Source organism: Rhinoderma darwinii, chromosome 11, assembly GCF_050947455.1.
Source record: "Rhinoderma darwinii isolate aRhiDar2 chromosome 11, aRhiDar2.hap1, whole genome shotgun sequence".
Lineage (NCBI taxonomy): Eukaryota > Metazoa > Chordata > Amphibia > Anura > Rhinodermatidae > Rhinoderma > Rhinoderma darwinii.
This window is the reverse complement of record NC_134697.1, coordinates 45,045,721-45,070,286: the sequence shown is the minus strand read 5'-3', so window position 1 is coordinate 45,070,286 and position 24,566 is coordinate 45,045,721. Positions and strand designations below refer to the sequence as shown.

Below are 24,566 nucleotides of genomic sequence, written 5' to 3'. Positions count from 1 at the left end.
TTGTTAATGTCAATCTCATTAAAGAAAACTTACACTATCCACTAGAAATAGAGCCCATAGGTGCTGTATATAAAGTGTCCCCATCATTGTGTTCAGTTGCTAAAGCAATCCTACAGTCCCCGAATAGTCTTGTGCATAGATCCTAATCTAATTGCTAAGACGCATGCACAAGACAATCAGGCGTCATAGGGTTTCTTTAGTAGCTGTACTGCCCAACATGCTACTGATGTCTCTTCGTGCCAGACAGGATGGGTGAACGAAATGCTAGGAACGCTTTAAGTGGAGGTCACCCCACTTCCTACTCTGTCAAAAAAAGATTCACTCATCCAACACATTTTTGTGACATATCCAAAACTTAGAGTTACTGTAGTTAAACTTTTAAAAGATTTAATTAATGTAAAGCTTTCTCACATTTCTGTTGTTGAATTGGAAATACAGTACATAGTTGCTTGGTTTTATAATTCCAAAAAAAGTTATCAGTTCTGTTTGAATGAGCTAATCTCATATACTATAACAATATGGATTGTATTCGACACATCATGTGTAGATTTGGAGAACAGTTTCCAAGTTAGTTAGCTCATTTTCTATCTTAAAAAAAAAAGAAGAACATTTGTTTACAATTCTCCAAAACCATTTTAATTTACATGAAAGTGGCCGAGCAATAACATTTGATTTTTAGTTTAAGGATTTAACTTTATACGGAATAACTTCAATCTCCCTTTAGGAAGCTGGACATCAAGAACACCGGTCTCAATTCCTTGGAATGGGATCAATGGCTCTGACAAGAAGCCCTCACTTAGGTAACACATGAAGTACTGTCATAGTACAAAACAAAATTGCTTTTTAACCTAAAAGCAAAGATATTCTGAAAGCTCCGGACTTGAAATTAAATAATGTTTCCCAACTTGAAAGGCTGTGTAAGATTTACAAATGACGACCTAACCCATGCATGTTTCATAAGTGAAAAATATCTGAAAGTTGTGTTGGCATTAGATTTAAATTTTTATTACAGCACGATGCTGGTGTCCAATCCTGTGGACACATGAAATCTAAAGGTTTTTTTTTTCTTAAAAACATCTTTAGAAGTTCTAGATTCTGAAAACGTTCACATTCTAGGATTTCAGCATCTGTATCTGAATTAATAATATCTTTCTTGTGGACTTTGTAGTAGATCTAATATGGGAAACCACAGAAATCTAGATGCACTGTAGCAACTGCCAAATGAACAGATGGCACCATACTTTGTATTGTGCGGGCTACGCTATTTACGTAATGCAATGTTCTAATATACTTACAACAATAACGGGGCATTAACATAGCTCGCTGTAGTGCCGTACTTAGAGAAGTGCGCCGTTTGTTAGTTCTGCGCTTGCTACATCTGTACGTCGCCATCTCAAACATTACAAGCCTCCTATAGTTTAAGCACTTTAAGGGGTTGTCTCATGCCCTGTTAAGAAACATATGCCTGTTAGAGCATATGGACACCATAAGGGTGGTCCCTTGCACGGGAACCCTTTTATGAGCAAGAACAGAGACCCGCTCTGTAAGAGCAGCTCCTGCTCTGGCAGACTCGGTAATACATATATTACCTGGATGTCCATTCATCTGAATGGACTTCATGTAATACTACATGGCTTTTTCTGGGGATGCAGGAAACTGGACCTATGGCGATTAGCTGATTGCTACAGTGGACCCAAAATAGAAGAGGTTGATTATGATAAGATAACCATTTTAAAGGGTTGTAGGAGATAAAAAAAATTATGGCTGATTTGTTCCAGAAATTTTATTTGTGTGACTTTAAGCCCCATTCAAGTGAAACAGGCTTAGGCTAAGTTCAGACCTCGTTTTGTGCACACGTTTTCCGTATGGTATATGACAACGTATACGTTTTTAAAGTTACATAAACGTATGCATTTGTAACATACGCTTACATTTTTTTGTAGCATACGTCAAATATGTTTTTATACGTTTGTGTCCGTTCTTCTAAAACCGTATATACGTTTGTTTGGTCTTGAGCTAAATCAAACTTTGTAAAGTCAAGATTTCCCATATATGGTGACAAAAATATATAAATTTTACATATGTAAATGTGGGGTTTAAGATTGCATTAGTTGTCCGTACATCGCCCTTGACTTCAATACAAATAAAAACATGTACGTGTGGTATACATTTTGGAAAAGTACTGAACAGTAGACTACGCTGGACATGGAAAAAAAAAAGGATAGAATGTAAGCACACAAAACGTATGCACAAACTGCACCATTAGGGCATTCGTCCTGACCATAGAAATCAATGCACAGGTTGTGGTGCACGTTTTGACACTGTTTATTCATGTCAAAATGTCCAGTCAGACGTACAGTAAAACGAGATGTGAACTTCGCCTTAGCTGTAAAACCAGACACAGCCTATGGAGTGGCACTGTTTCTGCAAGAAAGCAGCCATGTTTTTGTAATCTCATACATCCCCTTTGAGTGCATAAAAAAATGGAACCAACCATGAGTTCAGTTGTTTCATTTTATACAAGTAGTCAAATTTTGATTTTGATTTAAATATTTTTTAAAACACTTGTACTTACAATTACATCGGCCTTGCTGCTCAACCCCTTTCCATAATCATCGGTTGCATTAACTTCAAATTTGAAGTAAGATCTTCTCATGTTCTTGAAGAGCATTGCGGTTTTAATAACTCCAGAATAGAATTCAATAACAAAGCCTTCTTTCCCAGCCTTAATTGCGGGCAAATGCAGTTTATAACGATTGCTGCTGTAATTCCCAGTGTCTTTATCAGTAGTCTGAAATGGCAATAGAAATTTCAACACCTGAAGTTCAGTATCCAATATCTGTTATGCAGCTAAACATTCACTGACAACTACAGATCTTATCGCTTATAGGGCCTCCCCAGTTTTAATAAATTAAGCTGAATCATTGTATGAGAAAACTTTAAGCAACTTTCAAATATACTTTGTATTTCAATTCCTCAACTTCTTGAATGCCAGCAAGTAACTGGACATATTTTTGGTACAAGACAGATAACAGAAATGTTCCCATTCAATTACAGCAAGCAGAGATTTTGGAAATGTGGAAGGATTAGGACGGAAAGTATATTGGCAAGTGGCATAGTATTTTTCTAAAGAATGATTAAACACAATATTTTTTTTTTTTTTTTATATAAATAGGTTCACAACATTTTTATTTTAATATATCTTTATAGCGGTGAGACGATTGTCTCCTACCCCAGTGAAAAAGGGGTCAGATGACCTCGGTTTTTGATATAGGTGCGGGTCCCAGTATCTATCAGACATTTATGGCATATCCTGTAAATATGCCATAAATGTCTAAGTTGGCAATACCCCTTTTAAGCTTAAAAATTATACAGTATCTGTGCACTAAGCTTTTGTATCTGGGGGTTGCGAGGGGACTTGCTGCACGCGCTGAACTGATCTACACCCCTGTCTCACAATACAGTCCAAGTAAATGGGCTGGGCACGCTTAGGGTACTATACATAATGGGTATAATGAGTGTACGTAGGTAGCTATTGTATGTATGATAATGTAATTATATACAAAGTTTGGCAATCCAGTCAAACATTCTGGACAGGGACCCACACTAGCTTGTTTCCAGGATGCACATCCCCCCTCTCCCAGGAACATATGTCTTTGTCGGCAAAGTAGAAAACAATTTGTTAAAAATTTGAATCACTGACTAAAACATAACTTTTAATAAGTATACACTAAAAACAGTGGTGAAACAAAAAAAAAAAAAAAAAAAAAAGACGACCAATATGGAGACAACCTATAAGAACACACAATTGGGACCATAATCCACAAACCAAGTGATGCACTGGGGATAAATGCAGGGTCTCGGAGCAGGGTAGCTGTCCCTTTTCTGCCATTACCGAAGTGTACTACCATACAGAGCACCTGCCCCAAAAAGTGAGTCCCTGTCAGAATCCTCACCCTAGTGCACTCTAGTCATTTCCTATTCTACCGTCCCAACGTGGTTCCCCCATACGTTAAGGTTCATCAGGGGACATAGAATGGATTATAGAAAAATAAAATGACGGTTTAAGTAAGACCAGAGAGGAAATAAGCTGCAGGACATACAATACAAACACAACCTTAATAGTAACCAGTAATCATAACCAGGCTCACAATGGAGCCAGTCACTCAGACCCTGTGCTGATGTGGAGGGCGGATGGTCAGTCAGGCATTATATAAGATCACCCCCGCCCCAAATTTTACTATTGTTGCCGCACGGAATGTCTAACTCCTGCCTAAGTACACACCAAGGATACATAGCCTCAAGTAGGCCTTCACATCGGCACCGGTCTGAGTGAGTAGTAACAGATAATAATAACCAGGTTCACAATGGAGCCACTAAGATTGTTGATGTATTTTATACACTGCAGATTATTTCCTATCTGACCTTACTTAAACCATCATTTTGAGTAACTGTGCTCCCTTTTATGCCCCCTGATGAACCCTAATGTATAGGGGAAACACATTGGGATGGTAGAATAGGAAATTATTAGGGTGCACTGACTGGTCGTATCGGACAAGTGATAGGAGTACCGCTAGTGTGCTAGATTTCTTTTATCACACCATTTCACAGAAATACAAAACCTAATTTTGTTTAGTAGTAGTATATAAATTGTATAATGACAATGGGGCAGGTTTACTATAATTGCAGCAGAATTTTAACCTAAATTGTTCCCTTTTTTTTTTTTTTTAAACATAAATGAGTTTAGACAAATGTCTGATTAATTTGTAACAAAAAGAACAGGTGTTTGCTCCTCACCAGAATGAAAGCATCCAGAAATGGGGGTATGGCTTAGAAGAAAGGGGTGTGTCCTGAAATGCGCGGTGTGCTAAAATTGTGCTGCTTTTTTTTGAGAAAAAAACTGCACTAAGTTAACCAAAAGATGGTATAAGGAAGAAAAAAACCGTCTAGAAAGATGTGCCTAATTTATCATACAGCGTCTGCCACTTCGACTGCCTGGTGTAAAATTTACGCTATCAAATTTTAGACAGAATAAGTAAATCTGGCCCAATGTTTATTACTTTTATATATTATATGTACAATAGATACTGCAAAACTTCTACTTTGTAATGATAAACAATAATTTGGTTTCTAATTAGAAATAAATATAGACATCTTTACCGATAGTAGTCACCTAGGTGCATACAGGTCATATTTCTATCAATTTTTACACCATTGACCATCGTCAAAAACCTGTTTCACTGAAAGAACAAGCACTTATTAAAAAAGTTTCTAGATTTGCGTATAAGGTTTGACCCATGCTACTGTTAACATTTCTAATGAATCATATAGGATGTTTCTCCGTCAAGGGCAAACAAACCAAATTAGCTTCAGAAACAGAACTGTATTTATTTTTGTCGAAATGCATCAAATAGCTTCACACACGGTGCTGCTGCTAGTCCTAAAGGAAATGTAATGTAACGTAAAGAAGGCAAAAGGCAGTATGCTGTCATTATCTTCAAAGAGTGCTGCATCTCCATAGGGAGTGACAAACCAGTAAATGTTCTAAATAATTAAGTAGTAATAGCGGAAGCGGGGAGTTTATTGGACAGGCCTTTTATTGGATACACATTGTTAATGCACAAACCCTGGCCCTTAGTAAGAAAGCTGGAGTGGCCTTGTGGATACAATAGAGTGAATGATCATTAATACAAAGTTTCAAATTGACTTTTAAGACTTTAGAGTATAGCTACTGTACTAAAAAAAACATAACATTTTAGAACCGATACTATGTTCAATACATGGCCGTGTAGCAGTTCAGCTCATCTCACGCTCTTGTCAGGTTTCCATCACACTATGGAGTAACATGCACTATTCTAACCAGTTAATAAAAATAAAAAAAGAACCTGATCGACCCTATTATTAGTTGGATTGTCAATTGAATCTGGCACAAAACAGATAATATTGGATTCTTCATATCCGTCATGGCTCCTTTAAAAACGGAAGTCATGAGACTAGTGTTAAAAGAGCCTTAAGAGGACCATAGACCTAAAATGATTAATCAATGAAGTGCTTTTAGCATGTACAAATATACATCATCTGCCTTTCTCACCTGTAGTGAGGGATCTCGACAGGATGGTGGAGATCCAGCTGTCATCCAACATACTGGGGTATTTTTGGCAGACAGCGGCAAAGTTCTTTAGTGTCACAATATTGAACTTTTAACGCCTCTTTAAAGAGGACTTGTCACCTCTCCTGACTTGTCTCATTTAGCACATACTTGTATTTCGCATTAAATAACAATCCTGGGACATATTTTTTTTTAGAACCCTGTTGTGCCGTTCCTCTGTTGTTCCTCCTAGAAATGTCTGATTAAATTGACAACTGGGCATTAATATAACGCGCCAAGACGCGGTGTGTGAATGCATACTAAGGAGAATATTATTGCTCCTACTATTTATTTATAACTGGATATTACATTTTCTGTATCAATCACCACCATCTGAAAGGAGGCCAATAATATTTTTATACAAGATCATCATGGAGATGTGGTTTTTCATTGAGTGAGAGCCTGTTCAAATGCGTGTTGGAGGCCACCATCACAAATCCGTGAAAAATCCAGGAAACAAAAGCACAGCATCAGGCCCCCGGCTGCCATGGCATCCTATCAGAGGCCCGCCATTGCATTTGCGGGCCGCCGATGGGTGACAGAGGAAACTCCCTCCCTCTGTAAACAAGTTAAATGCCGTGGTTGCTATTGACTGCAGCATTTAACGGGTTAAACGGCCGCGATCTAAGTAAACTACGATCGTGGTCGTTGGAGCAGGAGCCCGACTGTCATCAGACAACCGTGAAGGACTTAGACTGGGCTGCCCCTGAAAAGGCGACGACCTAGCCTAAGGCCCCTTAGTGACCTGCGTATCGGTGGTCACTAAGGGGTTAATCTAAAGGATTGATTTAACATTTTGTGTATTGGCATCTTTAAATTTATGTCAACCAAATCCCGTTATTTTATCATCAGGACTACCTAATATTCATGTATGCCGGGAAGATCCATGTGTATTTGGAATATGTAGGCAAACAACTGTCTGAATCCGAACGGATGCTTTATCTGTGTGAATGTATGTATTGTCAGTGCAGTGCATTATTTGCTGGAGCTGGGCTAATTTGTTTTCTCTGGCACATCAATATGATTAGAACTATTTAAGCCTTCCAAACTCGTAGACATTGTTGTGAATCTTGTTATCATTATTGAGCAATCCCGCCATTATTTACAGTTTGAAAGGATCCGGAACATGCAGCACAATTACAGGACTGAAAAGGCAACTCTGCCATTCTCACCTCGGATTAAGCTGTCTAGCATCAGTGATGAGTTTGGGGAACACAATGACACATACTGTACAGTATATACTTCTACAAGACAGGGACTTGGTGTTGAAAAGCAGCAGAATCAATGTACAATCAGAGGTCCAGACAGGATAAAATAGGAGACTTATAACAATTGGTCACTGGGTACATTGGTATGCGTATTCCTTCACTGCCAGCTTTACACACCACAGTACGATAAACATTGTGACAAAAAGTAGATAAAAAATAAAAAAAGAATACCGAAAAAGCATACATAGAGACAATGGCTTTGAAACTACATCACGTTTGTCTGAATTGTATCTATTTATCTCTATGGCCTTGACCGACACCTGCAAAGTTATCAAGAATCTAATGCTGGTCGTGGGGTTGTGCTATGTATAGGGAAGGAATCTCATAACTGTGGCAATTGAAAGTATTCAATATTTCATGCAATATTTTCTGACAAGACCCAACCTTTCTCTTTTGTTATAACACACAAGGATAAAGATACTGCCCACATAACGTATGGCTACCATAACTTAGATTTTTCCATGAAAATGAACTTTAATTGAAATAAAATTTCACTTATAATACAATTATTTTTTTATTAATTCAGAAAAATAACTAACACCTGAAAACTTTTGTAGTGTAACTGCCGTTTCGATATCCTGGTTGGCCACACTCTGGATTAGATTTTTGGTAGTGTGGTGAGTTCCATCTCATGGGCTTCATTAGTGAAGATAGCTGATGACCCCACAGCAATTCTAGTTACAGGTCAACAATGTTTTTGGCCAGGAACAATGAAAATCCAGATGGGTTTAAATCCTTATTAGATATTTTTGTTTAGTCAATGGAGTACTCTGCTGTAAGCAATATTATTTCAGGCCAACTTTTTCTGTTGTAAACACACTAGTAGTCAAATCCACTATGTATGGACCTCAGGTCTTATATATTCTATATGTAAATCCTTCTTTTGAGAGAAAAAAAAAATACATACATTTTGTCTCTTTTTAAATGATGTTTGTTTATTTGCAGAACAAATGGTACTTTATTATTGTGTTCCAATTTACAAAAAGAATGCACTGTGGTTCCAGAGCAGATGGAAAAGTTCATGACGGTTAGCAGTGCAGACTTCTAAATATGTATAAACAGCCCTGCATTAATTTGCTAAAGCACAAGAGAACACTAAGCATAACAAATAAATGTTTCAACAAATGTAATTTTATTGGAAGACATTTGTTAGGTCACAGGAGTCTATTAAAATTGACGAAAATATATATTTTTTTATATTTCATTGTCGCTATTGCAAACAGCCACTATATTAAAAAAATAAATATTAAGCTAAGCTGTACGGCGGAAATTCATTTCTGTGAAATAAAAGGTTTTATTTTGCAGATGCTAAATGGAAAACATTAGCGTTGCATAAGATAACTAGAGCTTCTGCATATTCATTATGAAATAAACTCTAAAACTATGCTAAATACACAGTAATATACTATGTGTTGAAGATGGAAGGTTAAATGGCAAAACATTGCTTTTAGTAAAGGAAACTAACAAGCCTTACTTCTCATATGTTAGTGATGTTAAAAATAAAGAAATCAACAGTTAATTAGAAATCACCCGCCACAACACCAGATATACACAGGAGTATGGAGAGAATACCTAGGCCTTATGTGCAATTGCACGGGGTCCTTCGCCAGTTATTACTGAAGGGGCTGCCTAGTTGCCTGAGCACCCAGAGCTAGCTCATCCCGAAAAGTTGGATTGGCACGTTACAGTAATGTTATTATCTTGTCCTACACTCCTCAACACTGAAATTACAACACCAAGAAGGGCAAGCTGTAAGGTTATGCAAATCGAGGAAGTAACAGGTGTCTCTAAGATTTGCAACTCATCACATTTTCAAGCACCCAGCTCCAATCTGTGGCATGGGGGTGGGGGAAAAAAAACAGATTAACTGGTTTCCGACAATATAAATACAGCCAGCGGTCAGGGTCCTTAAAACCTGCGACATATACTTTTTACGGAGCGGGTTTTAAGTTGCTGCCTGAGCCATCGGGCAGCTGAATGTCGGGTCTCTGGCTGTCAGTGACTGCCGGGGACCCTGAGGAGAAGATAGAAGCAGCTTTCGCTGCTTCTCTCTTCTCCGATCTCTTTTACACGGCGCTCAATGAACGCTGTGTATTGGAATAGAGGCAGCAGCCGCGCCACTGTCTCTATTGGTCCCGGTGTTCATGTGACTGGTCACATGATTGCCGGGTGCCGTTAGTGACAGACTGCTGCTGGGTTTTACTAGACCCAGCACAGCCCTATTAGTGACAATTGTCACTATGAGAGGGCTGATTTCCCCTGTAACTGGGGTTGCTGTGCAGCTCCAGTTACAGTGGAAAAGCATAGTGTAAAAGAAAGAAAAAAAATATATAAAGTTCCCCAAAGGTCTTTTTTGACCTTTGAGGGACAGACCATAGTAATAAAAAAATAAAAGTAAAGTGTAAAACAAATTAGTAAATACACAAAATACCCACCCCAAAAAAAACGTTTCCCCCGCCAATCATTGTCGTAACACTAGCCCAGACCCCATTACCCTAATAAAGAGATGTAATATATTAAATTTTCCAGTAGACAATGACGATCACAAATAAAAGGTCTATTTTAGGATAAAACTATGATATTACCCAAAAAAAATAGCTGAAACGTAAAAAAGCTTATTTTTTTTACTATTTTCAAACTTTAAGAATAAAAATTCTAAAATAGAAAAAAGGATGTGTATAAAAATGCTAAAAACCTGCATTGTCTACGAAAAAAACATCGCAAAAATCACATCTCTAGCCCAACAAATAAAAAAGTTATAGCCATTTAAGTAACACGTTCTAAAAATGGCTAAACTGTGTCTGGTCCTGAAGGCTCAAAATAGGCCCATCCTGAACTGGTTAAAAGAAAAGTTTCATAGCTACGTGAAGCCTCAAAAATCAGATCAAGTGGTGTGGATGATTGTGCGATGCCTCCTGTTCTTCGACGTGCCAGTTATCGAAAATTGTCGCAAACTGAGAGGGACAGAATTCTTGCACTGAGAGACCTTGGTTTACCACTCCGGCAAGCTGGATGTCAGCACTGTTCAACGTTGCGTGTCCCGGAGGTTGGAAGAACAACAACGAATGGGAATGACAGCAAGGGGTGCACGGAGGCATACCTCTGCATGTACGGATCATCTAATTGGAAGAAAGGCGCGTAGTGGTCCATTCTGTACTGCAAGTGAAATTGGACATCACATCCCAAGCCTAGGGTGGCAACGAGCATCGACACAAACCAACAGAAGGCATTTGCACGACCGTGGACTACGAACCAGATGTCCAACTACAGGTGTTCCATTGACCACACACCACCGCGCTCAAAGTCTATCATGGTGCATAGCGAGACGGCAATTGAGGCCGGAATGGAGGTCTATCCTCTTCAGCGATGAATCCCGCTTTTGTCTCAGATGCAGTGATAGCCAGATATTGGTCTGGAGACCACGTGGGCAACGCCATGCAGAGGTCTTCACAAGGGAATATCACACCGGTTCTACACTCGGGATTATGGTGTGGGTTGGCATAATGTATGGTAGTTGGCCCCCTCTAGTCTTCATTTTTATGTTCACTTACAGCTCGGCGTTACATTGATTTGGTCGTAAAACCATTGGTATGGCCATTTCTCCAAAGTGTCCCAGAAGCCGTTTTTCAACAGGACAACACCAGGCCGCAAGTTTCTTGTGCTACTTTAAGCAGCCTGCATGGCCTAAATGGGCTATCATGGTCTGCAGTGTCTCCAGACTTGTCTCCCATCGACCACATCTGAGATGTCATTTGAATGTCAATTGCAAAGGGAGCTGCCAGCAGCCAATCTTGATTTGCGTGCCCAAGTGCATTCAGCGTGGCATAACATTCCTCGGACAACCATTAATAACCTCATTGATAGCATACCAAGTTGTGTAAGTACGTGTATTTCTGCGTGTGGCGCTCCTACTCTATACTGAATAAATCAAAATGTTTGGAATATTTTTCCATTTTTTTTATCATTTACATATCCGTAACATGACTTTTGTTCCTGTGATTTACACAATTCTTGGTGTTGCAATTTCAATGTTGAGGAGTATAGTTATAATCTGGTTATAATGTACTAGTACACCATATTTTTACAGGGCACCAACAAACTTAGGCCCGGCCTTGTGTGAAAATCTGGCAGTATTCTCTGCTGGCAGCAGCCCATCTCACTAGGCAATCTACCTAGTTTATTTGGTTTGAGATGAGGTAGAAAAACCGGATTAGTTTTACCAACTCTTTCACTTGATAGTCGCAGAAGTAGTGATGGATTACTTTGAGACCAATTGTTAGTCCAAAGAAAAATTGAGTAGTGGAAACAAAGTATATGAAATACATATGTTTAATGTATAACAGCTAAGCGTTTCAAGATCGGACCGATCTCTTCATCAGGCTAAAAAACATACATGTTGCTATAAAGACCTAGCAGAGTTTAAATAACTTAAAAAGACCGCCAAAAACAAAAGGAGCTTTTAGGAAAGTTTTATTTTAAATTGATGTCTACTTTATGTAACTGAGTCTAAATATTGTGTATTGAGCTATGTAAGCTTCTCAGGAAAGGCTTTTGGCTGACAAAGTGTTAAATATGCTTTAATGATAACAAGTGTGAGGAGGGGGGCTGGTAAATTCCTCATCAGAGAGATTAGAAGTTCCAGAGGAAGATTCCGCTTACACCTACTTTCTTTGTTAGGTGGCTATGTGAAACCCATTAGAACTGGTTTGGACTGGCTTTTGCCACACCCTATAATAGGTATAAAACTCAGGGTACTCCGTGAAAATGTTAGACAAAGGCTGAACGACCTTGTTAGTCTACTGTCGTTTTTTGTCTCCTTGTTAACAAGAATAAAAGGCCGCGATTTTCAACTTATTCAGATGACTACTTGAACTTCTTTTGAAAAGAATAGAAAATTCTCCTAACAGGAGCATTATTGAAGTCAAGGGTTAAACCAGGGTTAACACACACATATATATGTGTGTGTATGTATATAATATGCAAAATACATTCAACAGTCAGAGGAAGGTTAGTTGTTTTTACAATAACAGTCAAAGTGTGCGTGTTTATGTGCAAAGTAGGAAAATAGCCAGATAATTTTTTGGTGAGTGTCTGACGGGGATCATGTCTGTCTGTAGGTGGAGACAGAAAATGTACTCCCTCGTTTGATCTTGAGGAAGCGTTATGGGGGTGGAATAGCTGGCGCACCCGATTATTATGATGACTGCCGTAAGCTTAGTGAGGAGCGAAGCGAGATGACAAGCAAGCCTCGCCAGTTGCTATGCAGACCGTTATATGCTTTGTGAGGAGCAAAATGATAAGGTAGGCCAGCATTCTCGGTTCCTATGGAGACGGCCGGGGAACTACGGAGGCCTGGAGGGCTCAAATCAAGGAACAGCTGATCGGACGTCTAACTTTTGTGGGTAGTGAAATGGTTTAGACAAGGCAGCGCCCTCGATTGCTATGGTGGCTGACCGGGAACTACGAAGGTTTGGAAGGACCAAAATGGGGTAGAAACAGCTGATCGGACTGCGGACCTGACCAGGCTATATTGTAAACAATCTGAGGGGTGATGACAGAAGGGCCTGAGGGAATTACCACTATTTTGTAAGCAGGTTTGTATAACTGAATATTTAAAATCTCTAGGTGGCAGTGTCCCGAGTTATGGGAAAACGGGAGCTTGTAGAGTGGGGATTTTTTTGTGTGTATTATCCTGATTATAAAACGGCCCCAATTGTCATAGTAGGACAGTGGAGAGAAGAAGGGAACGCTCAAAGATTTTTTTAAAGTAGGTGTGTATAAAGTCTGTTAAAATAGCCATCACACAGCTCGTTTACAGTGGGATTAAAAGGACCCTTTTAGGGACTGGTTGGCATAGTGCAAGGGAAAAACTATTCTGGAACTTTATTGGTTAGAAAGTCCAACTCATTGCACAAGTATATAGATATATACCATGTTGCAGTCTCAAGCATATAAACATTAAAATGCAACACTACAAGGAAAATATAAATAGGTTAAGAAAGTACAAATCTTAAGATGCAACACTGCAAAGAAAATACAGATAAATTGAAGATAATGCTATGTGGGATTGCCCAAACTGCAGTTGTTGTGGTGTTGTTTGAATCTGGGGGAGTGGATTAGCCACGCTATATGATGGTTTCTACTATCTTGTTGAGGCCATTGGGCTTTAAAGGGCGTCTGTCACCACAATGTCCGAGTTAAACGAGTGACAGGGTATTGTAGAGGACACCAACCTGTTTCTAACATTTATTTTCATTTTCTGCATACTGCCTCCTTTGTAGAGAAATGCGTTTTATTAAGTTTATGCTAATGACCATTTAGGTGCAATGAGGGGGTTACCATTTCACCTATATGCTACTACGTCGCTCCCCAGTTGAATCCCCCTCCCTCCCTTCTTACATTGATTGACAGGCCAGGCAACGTAATCGGCATGGTCATACCTGGCCCCGTACTATCTGTAACGCATGTGCTTCTCTGCTCTTCACTCGGCGCATGCGCAGTACAATCTTCCTGCTCGATGTTCTAATCGCCAGTACTGCGCATGCACTGTATAAATAGCAGGGATGCTACGCATGCGCAGTACTGCCGATTAGAACATCGAGCAGAAAGATCGTACTGTGCATGCGCCAAGTGAAGAGCAGGGATGCAGCAGGACCTTATTTGGGCCACGGCATGCTGAGGGAGCCTGAGGGGATCCAGTGGGAAGAAGCAAATCTGTGAGCTGATTATAATTTTTTTTACATTTAATATCTGATGGGGGGATGGATGGCACATGGTCAGCCGAACATCGCAACACATTCATTAAGAGGCATTTACCGCTCAATAATTGTTGCAGCTTTCTCCAACTCATTGTTTATTAAGAGTGGTGTATGAAATGCCAGTTTTAATAACTCTTCCTTATTGTTTTTACATGCCGTTTTTAATTCCATGGTTTTCCTATACAAGTCAATAAGGGAAGCCGCGGTAAAAACAACCCAAAACTACCATCAATCGCATATGTAGTGGTTTAAAAAGGTGCAGCACTGTGTGAATGGGATCATATTAAATAATCTGTGACATCTGCACTGTAATGTGTGTGTGTGTGTGTGTGTGTGTGTGTGTGTGTGTGTACTGCCTAAGAGTATCATATAGGGGACTCAATCAGCCTAGCAAGTTAGGCTCTACTGTGCTAGCCTGACTGACGTATTTCCCCTATTTAAGACAATGAATGCGAAAATATGGATCCATATTTTAGCCTTGAAAGCCTGAAATGTCAGCAATGTAATTCCATAATAGGAATTGGCAGCTAGCATCTAAATGCAATATAAGAGGCTGCAAAGTAACCAGGAAATAACCATAAAACCGAAATACGGTCCCAGAAACTATACCAACCCTTTGTACAACGTGAAAAGCCAAAAATGAATACCACACCAGGCTCCTAGTGGAGGTACTATATTGTGATCGTTTGGGCTTTTACAGACACAGCGATACCATTTATGTTAACTTTTATCTTTTTTTAACATTTAGGGAAAAAATGGGAGAAGGGTTATTTTTTTGAACTTTTAATTATTTTCTTTGGAATTGAAACATTTTTTTTTTTAGTCCGCCCTAGGGGACTTGAATCAGCGATTGTTGGATCGCTTGCATGATATACTGCAATTCTAATGTATTGCAGTATATCATGATCTCGACAGTCTCCTTTGAAGCTCTGCCAGAGGCAGGGCTTCAAAGGAGTACAAAGATGGCAGGCCTGGGGGCCTTCATTAGGCCCCTGGGCTGCCATGACAACCGTAGTTGGCGGCCGATTCAGTGGCGGGGGGCCGCAATGGCATGTTTGAGAGGGTGCCCCCCTGAATCTAAAAATTTTAATGTAGCGATTGACCGCGGCATTTAAGGTGTTAAATGGGCAGAATTAAAGTTCCGCTGAAGGACGACTGGAGGACGGAGCACTATACCCCTTGTGGGTATGCCAGAAGGTGCCCTATATACAGGGAACGCCACAGGGGGGCCTGACTACAAGGAACACCACAGGGGGGCCTGTCTACAGGGAATGCCACAGAGAGGCATGTCTACAGGGAACGCTACAGTGGGCCCTATCTACAGAGGGATCTATGGGAAGTACTATCTACAGGGGGCAATGTGTGTGTGGTGCATTACTTTACGGTGTTTGACACAATTTTATTCATGAGCATAGTGTATGGTACTATTATATTCACACTATTATATTTGGGGGCACAGTGTATGATACTATTATATTTAGGAGCGTAGAGTGTGGCACCGTGAGAATTTTCTCTTCGTTGATAGGTGCGAAATGTTGGAAAAGTGAGAAGCTGAATAAAATCTGAGCGGCAAACTGCAGAAATGGGTCGTGCCCAGGAGGTGTCATCGTAGAGGTCTGGACCAGATGGAAAATAAAATAGAAAAAAAACGACTCAAATCGGAGAAATCGGCACCGGTGAATCACTAAATGTAAATGTTTAGGCCCCATACACACGACTGTAAAAACGTCCGTAATTGCGAACCAATTTACTTCTATTGACTACGGACACTTTCCCATTTATTGACGGGAAGGTGTCCGGGCCGTAGAAGTGTATCGTAAAAGATAGGACATGATACTTTGTATGGGAGCATGGGCCGAAAATGCGGGCCGCTACTTTTGGCCGTCGGTGGCCAGACGTGCCCGTAATCGTGGGCCGTGATTACGGCACAACCGTGTGCATGAGGCCTTATTCTCCCTGTGACTGATCAGTACTACAGTCACTGTATGATCTGCAGCGAGATGATGGGTGTATCTTCTTTTTTTTTTTTTTTTGTGATACAGCAACTCCCAGCATATCCTTACCATCATTCTGGTTGTACTGGGAGCTGTAGTTTTATGCCGTACAAACTTATACAGCAGGGGTTAAACTGAATTTGCAAATGATCTCTGGACTGTGCTGTATTTGTGCTAGTGCTGTATACATGTATGAGCTTGGTTCTGGTGTTGTATTTATGTACTGAGCTTGGTTCTGGTGTTGATTTTTATGTACTGAGCTTGGTTCTGGGTATGTATTTATGTACTTAGCTTGGTTCTGGTGTTGTATTTATGTACAGAGCTTGCTTCTGGTTGTGTATTTCTGTAGTGAGCTTGCTTCTGGTTCTGTATTTATGTACGGAGCTTGCTTCTGGTTCTGTATTTCTGTAGTGAGCTTTGTTCTGGTTCTGTATTTCAGTAGTGAGCTTGGTTCTGGTTCTGTATTTATGTATGGAGCCTGGTTCTGTATTTATGTAATAATCTGGGTTCCGGTGTTGTATTTCTGTACTGAGCTTGGTTCTGTATTTATGTACTGAGCTTGGTTCTGGTGTTGTGTGTGTGTATATATATATATATATATATATATACACTGATCTTTGTTCTGGTGCTGTATATATGTGCTGAGCTTGGTTCTGGTGTATTTATGTACTGAACTTGGTTCTGGTGTTGTATTTATGTACTGAGCTTGGTTTTGGTGTATATGTATGAGCTTGATTCTCGTGCAGTATTTTTGTACGGAGCTTGTTTCTGATGCTGTATATATGTACTGAGCTGGCTCCTGGCCCCCTATCTGTGCATTGGCTGGGAGATTTGTAGCGGCTTACTGCGCACAACACACCATCCTCCACCCTTCTCACAGTGCACAGCCTAATTAAATGGGCTGAGCACTCTTAGGATACTGAATGTGCGCATAGAGGTCTATACGTAATGGGTGAGTTTAATATAATGTGTGTAGGTATTTAGGTATTTGTATGCAGTTATACACATAGTGTGGAAATCCACACTAAAACATTCTGGACAGGGAATGTCTTTATTTAGAGTCCACTTTAATATAGGGTGTATTTTGAATATCATAATTGTTTTATTTTATCATTAGAATCATTTTCCATGGCGCGATACACCACAAAACACGACAACCCCTATGGCGCGTATGTTTTTGGGAACCTGTTAAGAATTTGAATCCCACCGCTGGTGTTGCAGTTCAATACACATAGTCTGTTGTCCTGACTGGTCACATATCTCTCGTTTAACTATATTTTCATCCCCATCATATGGTCCAATATGTAATTATTGTTAATGCTATAGCCATTGAAATAACATAAAAAAAAACACATACAGATCCCTCTTAGGGCTATTTACTCGAATGATAAGACATGAGTGGCTTTCGGTCTTTGTCTCAAAACACTCTAATCTCTTTTTTCAGAATGCATGAAATCAATGGAAATTGACAGCCCTAGTAAAAGTAATGGACATCCTGTTTTACTTTGGAGTAGCAGATAAACATAGTCATTTCTACTAATAGTTCTGTGCATGCATCACTGAATGTGCATATTATTTTATGGTAGCTGGAGTCATGCCTACTGACATCTATTGAGCTTATTAAATGTGTGTCTGTGCATTGATTTAAAAAAATAAATAAAATTTAAGCCATTAAAAAGGTTTTCCCACAATTAACATTTATCACCTAGAGCAGACACAGCTTATATACAAGAGTGGCGCTCTTTCTTAAAAAAATAAAAATAAATGGTAGACCCTTTTCGGCTTACAGATGTGTCCACACAAGTTTTCTGAAATTGCGTTGTTACACAATTTGTTATGATACCAATTCAATACAATCTCATGCCATCCAGTAAAAAAAAAAAAAAAAAGTAAATGTTAAACATATACGTTTATTTAACATAATCTATGGGCAATGGATGGCAGATTCTTTAGAGGAGTCTGTCACAGCCATCTAGTAAGAAAAAAGTATATGTTAAACGTATACTTTTTTTAAACATGGGAGTCTATGGTCGACGGATGGCCATCCAGTCAGTTTTTTGCATTTTTTTTTAACATGGGAGTCTATGGATGATGGATGGATTTCTCACACCATACATCTAGGGATATCTAAGGTTTAGAGATAAGTTGGGGAAGAACACATCTGTATCTCATACAACCCCTTAAAGGGGTTTTCCTACAATCGCTTTACTTGGTTGTCTCCATTGGACTCATAGATATTAAATGTAGTGGCAGCGCATATAAGCGTCCGCTGCTCCATTATTCAAAATCCTCCTCACTGTGATCGTCCAATGAGGAGGAACAGACGTCGGGACCACCGTTCTAGAGATCACTGGACATCCCAGTGGTGGGGCCCCCAGCAATCATACATTTATAACTTATACTGTGGATAAGTGATAAGTGTTGAATGTTTGAAAGCCCCTAATAAGGGGTTGAATGAGATACAATGTGTCCTTCCCTATTTTGTCTCTAAACCCGAGATGTATAGCGCAAGATGTTAAACATGTTAAAAAAAAACAAACTTAAACCTCCTACAGGTGCCATCCGTCGCCCTTAGACTCCCCCATTAAAAAAAGTTGATACTTTTTCTTTTACTAGTTGGTCATCTGTCGCCCATAGACTCCCATGTTAAAAAAAAAAGTATGCGTTGAACGTATATATTTTTTTTACTAGATTGCTGTGATTGTCTGCTCACCGATGCCATCCATTGCCCATAGTCTATAATGTTAAATAAATGTATACTTTTTTTTTTTTTTACTGGATGGTGTGAGATTGTATTCAATCAGTATCATGACAAATTGTATAACTCAATTCAAGAAAAGTTAAGGGTGGACACAGTCAATAAAAATAAGTAAATAAGTATAGGGGTGTGTGCCAAGCCTCTAGACCTCAGACTCCAATCCAAAATTTGTATATAGAAAGGATAGGCAGCACTCCACATGAATTTCAAAAGTGAAAGTAGACTTTATTCGCCCATACGTGAATGCAACGTTTCACCCCTCAACATGGGCCATTCTCAAGCATGCTGCCTATTATTTTTATATACAAATTAAGGGTGGAGAGATCTTTAAACCAAAAAGGGTCTACTACTTTTTTAAGAAACCGCACCACTCTGGTCTATAGACCGTCTGTCTGACATTTCAGTCCAGCTCTGTTCACTTGAATGGGGCTGAATTGCAATTCTACTTTTAATTTGTTACGTTTTTATTGTTTTCATTCACTGGTTAATCTGCTCTGGCTTTATTAACAACATAAAAAAGCATGAAACTGTATTCTATTTGTTTGACTTATCATTAAACATTTGTGCCAGCTTCCAGATAATTATATTCGCTTTACCAAGAGAGACTATCCAGAGCCCAAACTTCCCCAAATTTACATATCATATTAAGCTTAATATGGCCCACACTGTTGTCTTTGTGAGATGAAAGCTAAATACCGTTTCTTGTTAACCATTATAGCATATTGCTAAAATTCACTTAAAGGCTATGTAAACCTTTTGAACCCTTTTTTTTGTTTTAATAAAACAATATATTATGGTGTTTTAAGCAACTTTGTAATTGGTTCTTGAAATACAGCTTCTACCGGGGCAACGCTGTGGACGGGGATACCGCTTCAGGAGTTTCCCCTGATGTCACTGTCCATATATGGACAGAGAGGTTAGGGGATTCTCCTACAGTGGAATCCCCGGTCACAGGGTCTGAAACGCTTTGGACGGGGATTTCACGACAGGAGTTGCCCCTGAAGTCACTGTCCATATATGGACAGAGACATCAAGTGCTCCATCCAAGAGCGGAATCCCCGTTCACACGGGGACTCCGCTCCTTCAGGGAGCTACAGTGGCGCTACTAGATAGCAGAGCAGGGAGATACCTCCCTGCTCTGCTATAGTGTTCAACAGTATTTGCATCCTAAGGACGCAGATACTATTGAATGTGGCATTGCTACCTCTGTAGCTGTCATAGCTGCTGCTAGCGGCACCGCTATGGCTGCTACAGCGGTAGCGACACCACTGAGAGAAGAAGCGCTCAGGCGGAAAGGCAGCTGCTGAGTCGTTGCCGACACTGTGACCGGGGTTTCACTCCAGAAGAAGCCCCTGATATCACTGTCCATAAATAGACAGAGAAGTCAGGGGCTTCTCCTGGAGTGGAAATCCCAGTCACAGCGTCCGTAACGCTGTGGACGGGGATTCCGCTTCAGGAGTTGCCCTTGATGTCACTGTCCATATATGGACAGAGACATCAAGCGCTCTGTCCAGGAGCGGAATTCCCGACCACAGGGGTATTCCGCTTTTTCAGCGAGCTACAGTGGCGCTATCTACAGGAAGGGGGATCTATCTACAAGGGGGTTGTGTGGCCCTACCTACAAGGGGGCTGTGTGGCCCTACATACAAGGGGGCTGTGTGGCTCTACATACAAGGGGGCTGTGTGGCCCTACCTACAAGGGGGCTGTGTGGCCCTAACTACAAGGGGGCTGTGTGGCACTACCTACAAGGGGGCTGTTGGCCCTACCTACAAGGGGGCTGTGTGGCCCTACCTACAAGGGGGCTTTGTGGCACTATCTACAGGTGGCTGTGAGGCACTATCTTCAGGGGGCATATGTGAGTGGCAGGCTGATGGTCATTTTAGTGGGTGTGGTGGGCTGATGGTCATTTTACTGTGGTGGGGGGCTTATGGTCATTTTACTGTGAGTGGGGGGTGATTTTTTTTTTCCAGGGGTGCCTCGAGTCCGAAAAGGTTGGTAAACTCTGTACTAGGCTACACGATCACGCCGGCCTACGCAAGGATCCTGTAGTCGGCGTTGTGGAGCAGCTCAGTTCGCAATGGGAACGGAGCCTAGGCGAGTAAACATTTTTTGGGTTTGGGGGGCTGTATGGCACTGTCTACATGGGAAAGGTGGGGGCAGTATGGCGAGATCTACAATGGAGAGTTGGGGGATTATAGCACTGTTGTCAAGGAGGAGGTGGGGGATTATGGCACTGTCTACAGGGAGGCGTTATGGCACAATCTACAGGGGGCACTACCTACAAGGGGGGGTTGTGTGTGGCAGCCAGGGAATGGGGGCATTATACTGTGTGGATGCCACTAAGCAGACATTATACTATGTAGGGGCAATACACTGTGTCTGGCACTTAGGGGGCATAATACTGTGTGGGCACAAGTATAGGACAAACTAATGTGTCCTTGAATGGGTTATAATATATTATATTAAATATTATTATACTGTATGGGGGGCACTAAAGGGGCATTATACTGTGGGGGGCATTATACTTTTTTTATGATGGGGTGGGGCGCCAAAAGATAATTTTGCATGGTGCGCCATTTATCCTAAGGCCGGCACTGGGTCCAAGCAGAAGCAACCTGTTATTGATCACTTCTAAATTTATAACTTCCCGCTGACGTGACGGATTTGGCTCTGAACGCAAGATACAACTTCCATATATTCAGGATACATAGAAGCTGTATTTGAAAAAGTTAATTTTTTTTTCTAATAAAAACCAATTACAAATTTGCTTAAAACACCATAATACATTGTTTTATTTTAAAAAAGAAACGGTGTACAAAGGTTTACATAGCCTTTAAACATTAGTGATAATGGATTGGACATGTATTTATAGCCAACCACTTAATCAATGAACATGTTCCAAAAGTAAAAGCCGTACAGATTCCAGTAGCAGGTATACTACAAACATAAAGTGACATTTAACAATGACCTTAAATAGGTTTTTGAATGTGACATTTATTTGCACAAAATATGTTCCCTCGTACTTTATTATTTTGTTGTTTGGTGGGACGAAACAGTCGTAACATTATTTCCAATGACATTCAAAATGGCTTCAGGATTTCTATGGCATCATACAAGTTCCTGCACAGGTCATTTATATGAGTTTGTCTATCTTTGCTTCTACCTTTTTTGTAAGTTTGGTCTAACAGCAAAAATAACCAATTAGGATACAATCTGTTACTGTCCCTTGTGATATAACCGTGTCTCTGAAATTTCATGAAAGGGGATTTTCAGTCAAAATTATGTGAGAAGATGATATGGGTGAAATGAGTGATTTTCTGGATGAAAGAACTCTATAGTGCGAACGCCCCATTTGGCACTGTTCAGAGATTTCTGTTACGGAAAATCAAATTCAACATTCATAGCAAACTCTTTTAAATTGTGGATAGCACAATGGCTAGCGCTGTTGTCTTGCAGCACTCGATTCTTGGGTTCAAATGTGACCAAGAGCAACATCTGCATAGAATTTGTATGTTCCTCCAATGTTTGCATAGCTGTACTCCGGGTCCTCCAGTTTCCTCCCTTACTCTGAAACATACTGATAGGGTAAATGACTTCCTGTGACTTTGGCCCTAAAGTACACGTGTCTGAGTTAAATCAGAATAGAGTTGCGAGTGTTTTGAGGACCGAGCACATCCATGCGTTACATGGACAGTCCGATAATTTTAATGTGAATGGTGTGATGCTCAATTTCCTCTGTGATGTTCCAGGGGAATTGAAAACTTTTTGCCATGTTCGCCTGCACATTGCAACCAATTGCTGGAGGTCCAATAAGTCGGACACTCTGTGATCATTATATTGTGGGGGCACCCCTTCTAGCAATAGGGATTGTCACAAAATGGAGAGCCCCATTTTAAGATGTAACAGAGGAAAAATCTACACAGATATTTTGGTTTGAATGATTAGTTGTGTTGGTAAGTCTTGGTCCTAATGAGCATAATGTTATGTTTTTAGGTTTGTTTTTCTTATATTCTAATAATTAAATACTATTTACTATCTAATACTAGGTGCTAAATATCTCTTTAGACCTGAAGGAGAATTTTATTGTGGATAGATCAAGTCTGCAGGAGAAGTAATATAACATCCAACTTCAGCAGCCCTGCTCAGTAAAATCTTTACAGTCTAGACCAACCCTAAACTCAACAGTAAATTATGTGACACTTGGTAATGGGGTGTCGAGGATTAGAAATACATGGTAGCTTTCTTCCAAAACAGTGCCACACCTGTCCACAGATTATTTGTGGAATTGCAGCTCAGCCCCATTCTCTTCAATGGAGTTGATCTGCAGACAAAACCCATGGATAGGTTTGGCACAGTTTCTTTTTTTTTTTTTAAAGTTTCTATGTTTTTCGAATCCTGGACTACCCCTTTAAGGAAGTGTTTTTGCTTAAGATTGACCTTATATGTAACACTTATAGGAATTTAGTTTTGTGCAGAGTTTGCAGCTACTGTACAGCTCTGCTTCCATTTAAACAAAATGTACTTCTATATTGTACACAGTTATTTTTTGTAGATACCGGAGGACCTGAATTACTCCGATAAGAGCAGAATTATATGTTATGTAGCATAAATTAGGTTCCCCAAGTCAGGAGTCATTTAATAATATTGCAACGTAGACATTTTAGGAAGCATATACAATTTTTAGACCTGGGTAAAAAGGAAAAATGCTAAGTATCCGGATCATCGGCCACATGCTGCCAGCATTACCAATGTCACAACTTTAACCATTTTCCTATATTTCACAGTTTGATATTTTAGAAATTATAGCCTATTGTAGATATTTTAGACTATTTTAGATATTATTGTCTATTCTGGTCTGTAGTTTTTTTGTCTATGCAACAGCAGGTTCATATCATGCCTAATGCATAAAATGTAGATAGGGTGTGGTCACATGTAGCATGATCTAGAGAGGAGGACAACAAAACACGGCGCCACATGGTGCAGGTCACACGGTGTGTAGAGAAACCAGGATAGGTGATATGGACTCACCTATTAGAGTTGAGCTACAGCAGGCACAACACTGGCACAAGCAATGGATATGTGATGGAGCTGCAGCTGGGTTCAAAAGCTAATCCGCTGGAAAGGGGATAACTTAGAGTGACAGATAAGAAAACGAAAAATTGAGAACCACGATAAGCGCTGCTAATAACAGGACGGAACAGTAAAGAATTATATTAAAGATGCATTTCATCTTGACCTGATGAGGACGCCGATGTGGCGTTGAAACGCGTAGTCTGAATTAATAAATGGATCTTTAATATAATTATTTGCTGTTCCTTCCTGATGTTAGCAGCGCTTATCGTGGTTCTCAATTTTTCGTTTTCCTACATGTAGCATGAGGAACTATCACTGTGCACGTGTTTGTCATGTATTGTCATTTTATTGCTAAGGAAGGGATGAAGACAGGGATAAAATATAGTAGCAACATTGTTTATGAGGCTACCATAGCAGAAAGCCAACCTGCTGCGTGTTTTCATTAGTCTCATCTATGATTCCTTGGGTTATTTATAGGTATCCTATTTTATGACGGTGCATTTCACCAATTCAAACAGATATTGATACAATTCTCTCGCTATGGAAGTATGGGATGTGGCCAGTTC

The 24,566-nt window shown here is 40.0% G+C and overlaps 1 protein-coding gene across 1 annotated transcript in view; it reads right to left on the bottom strand.

Annotated features, from left to right (window-relative positions):
- PCDH15 (protocadherin related 15) overlaps window positions 1-24,566 on the bottom strand; it is a 1,038,602-nt gene that overhangs the window by 138,600 nt on the left and 875,436 nt on the right. Inside the window, exon 27 of the mRNA XM_075841191.1 lies at window positions 2,576-2,791. Coding sequence (XP_075697306.1) covers window positions 2,576-2,791 — 216 coding nt within the window. The remainder of the gene's footprint in view (window positions 1-2,575; window positions 2,792-24,566) is intronic.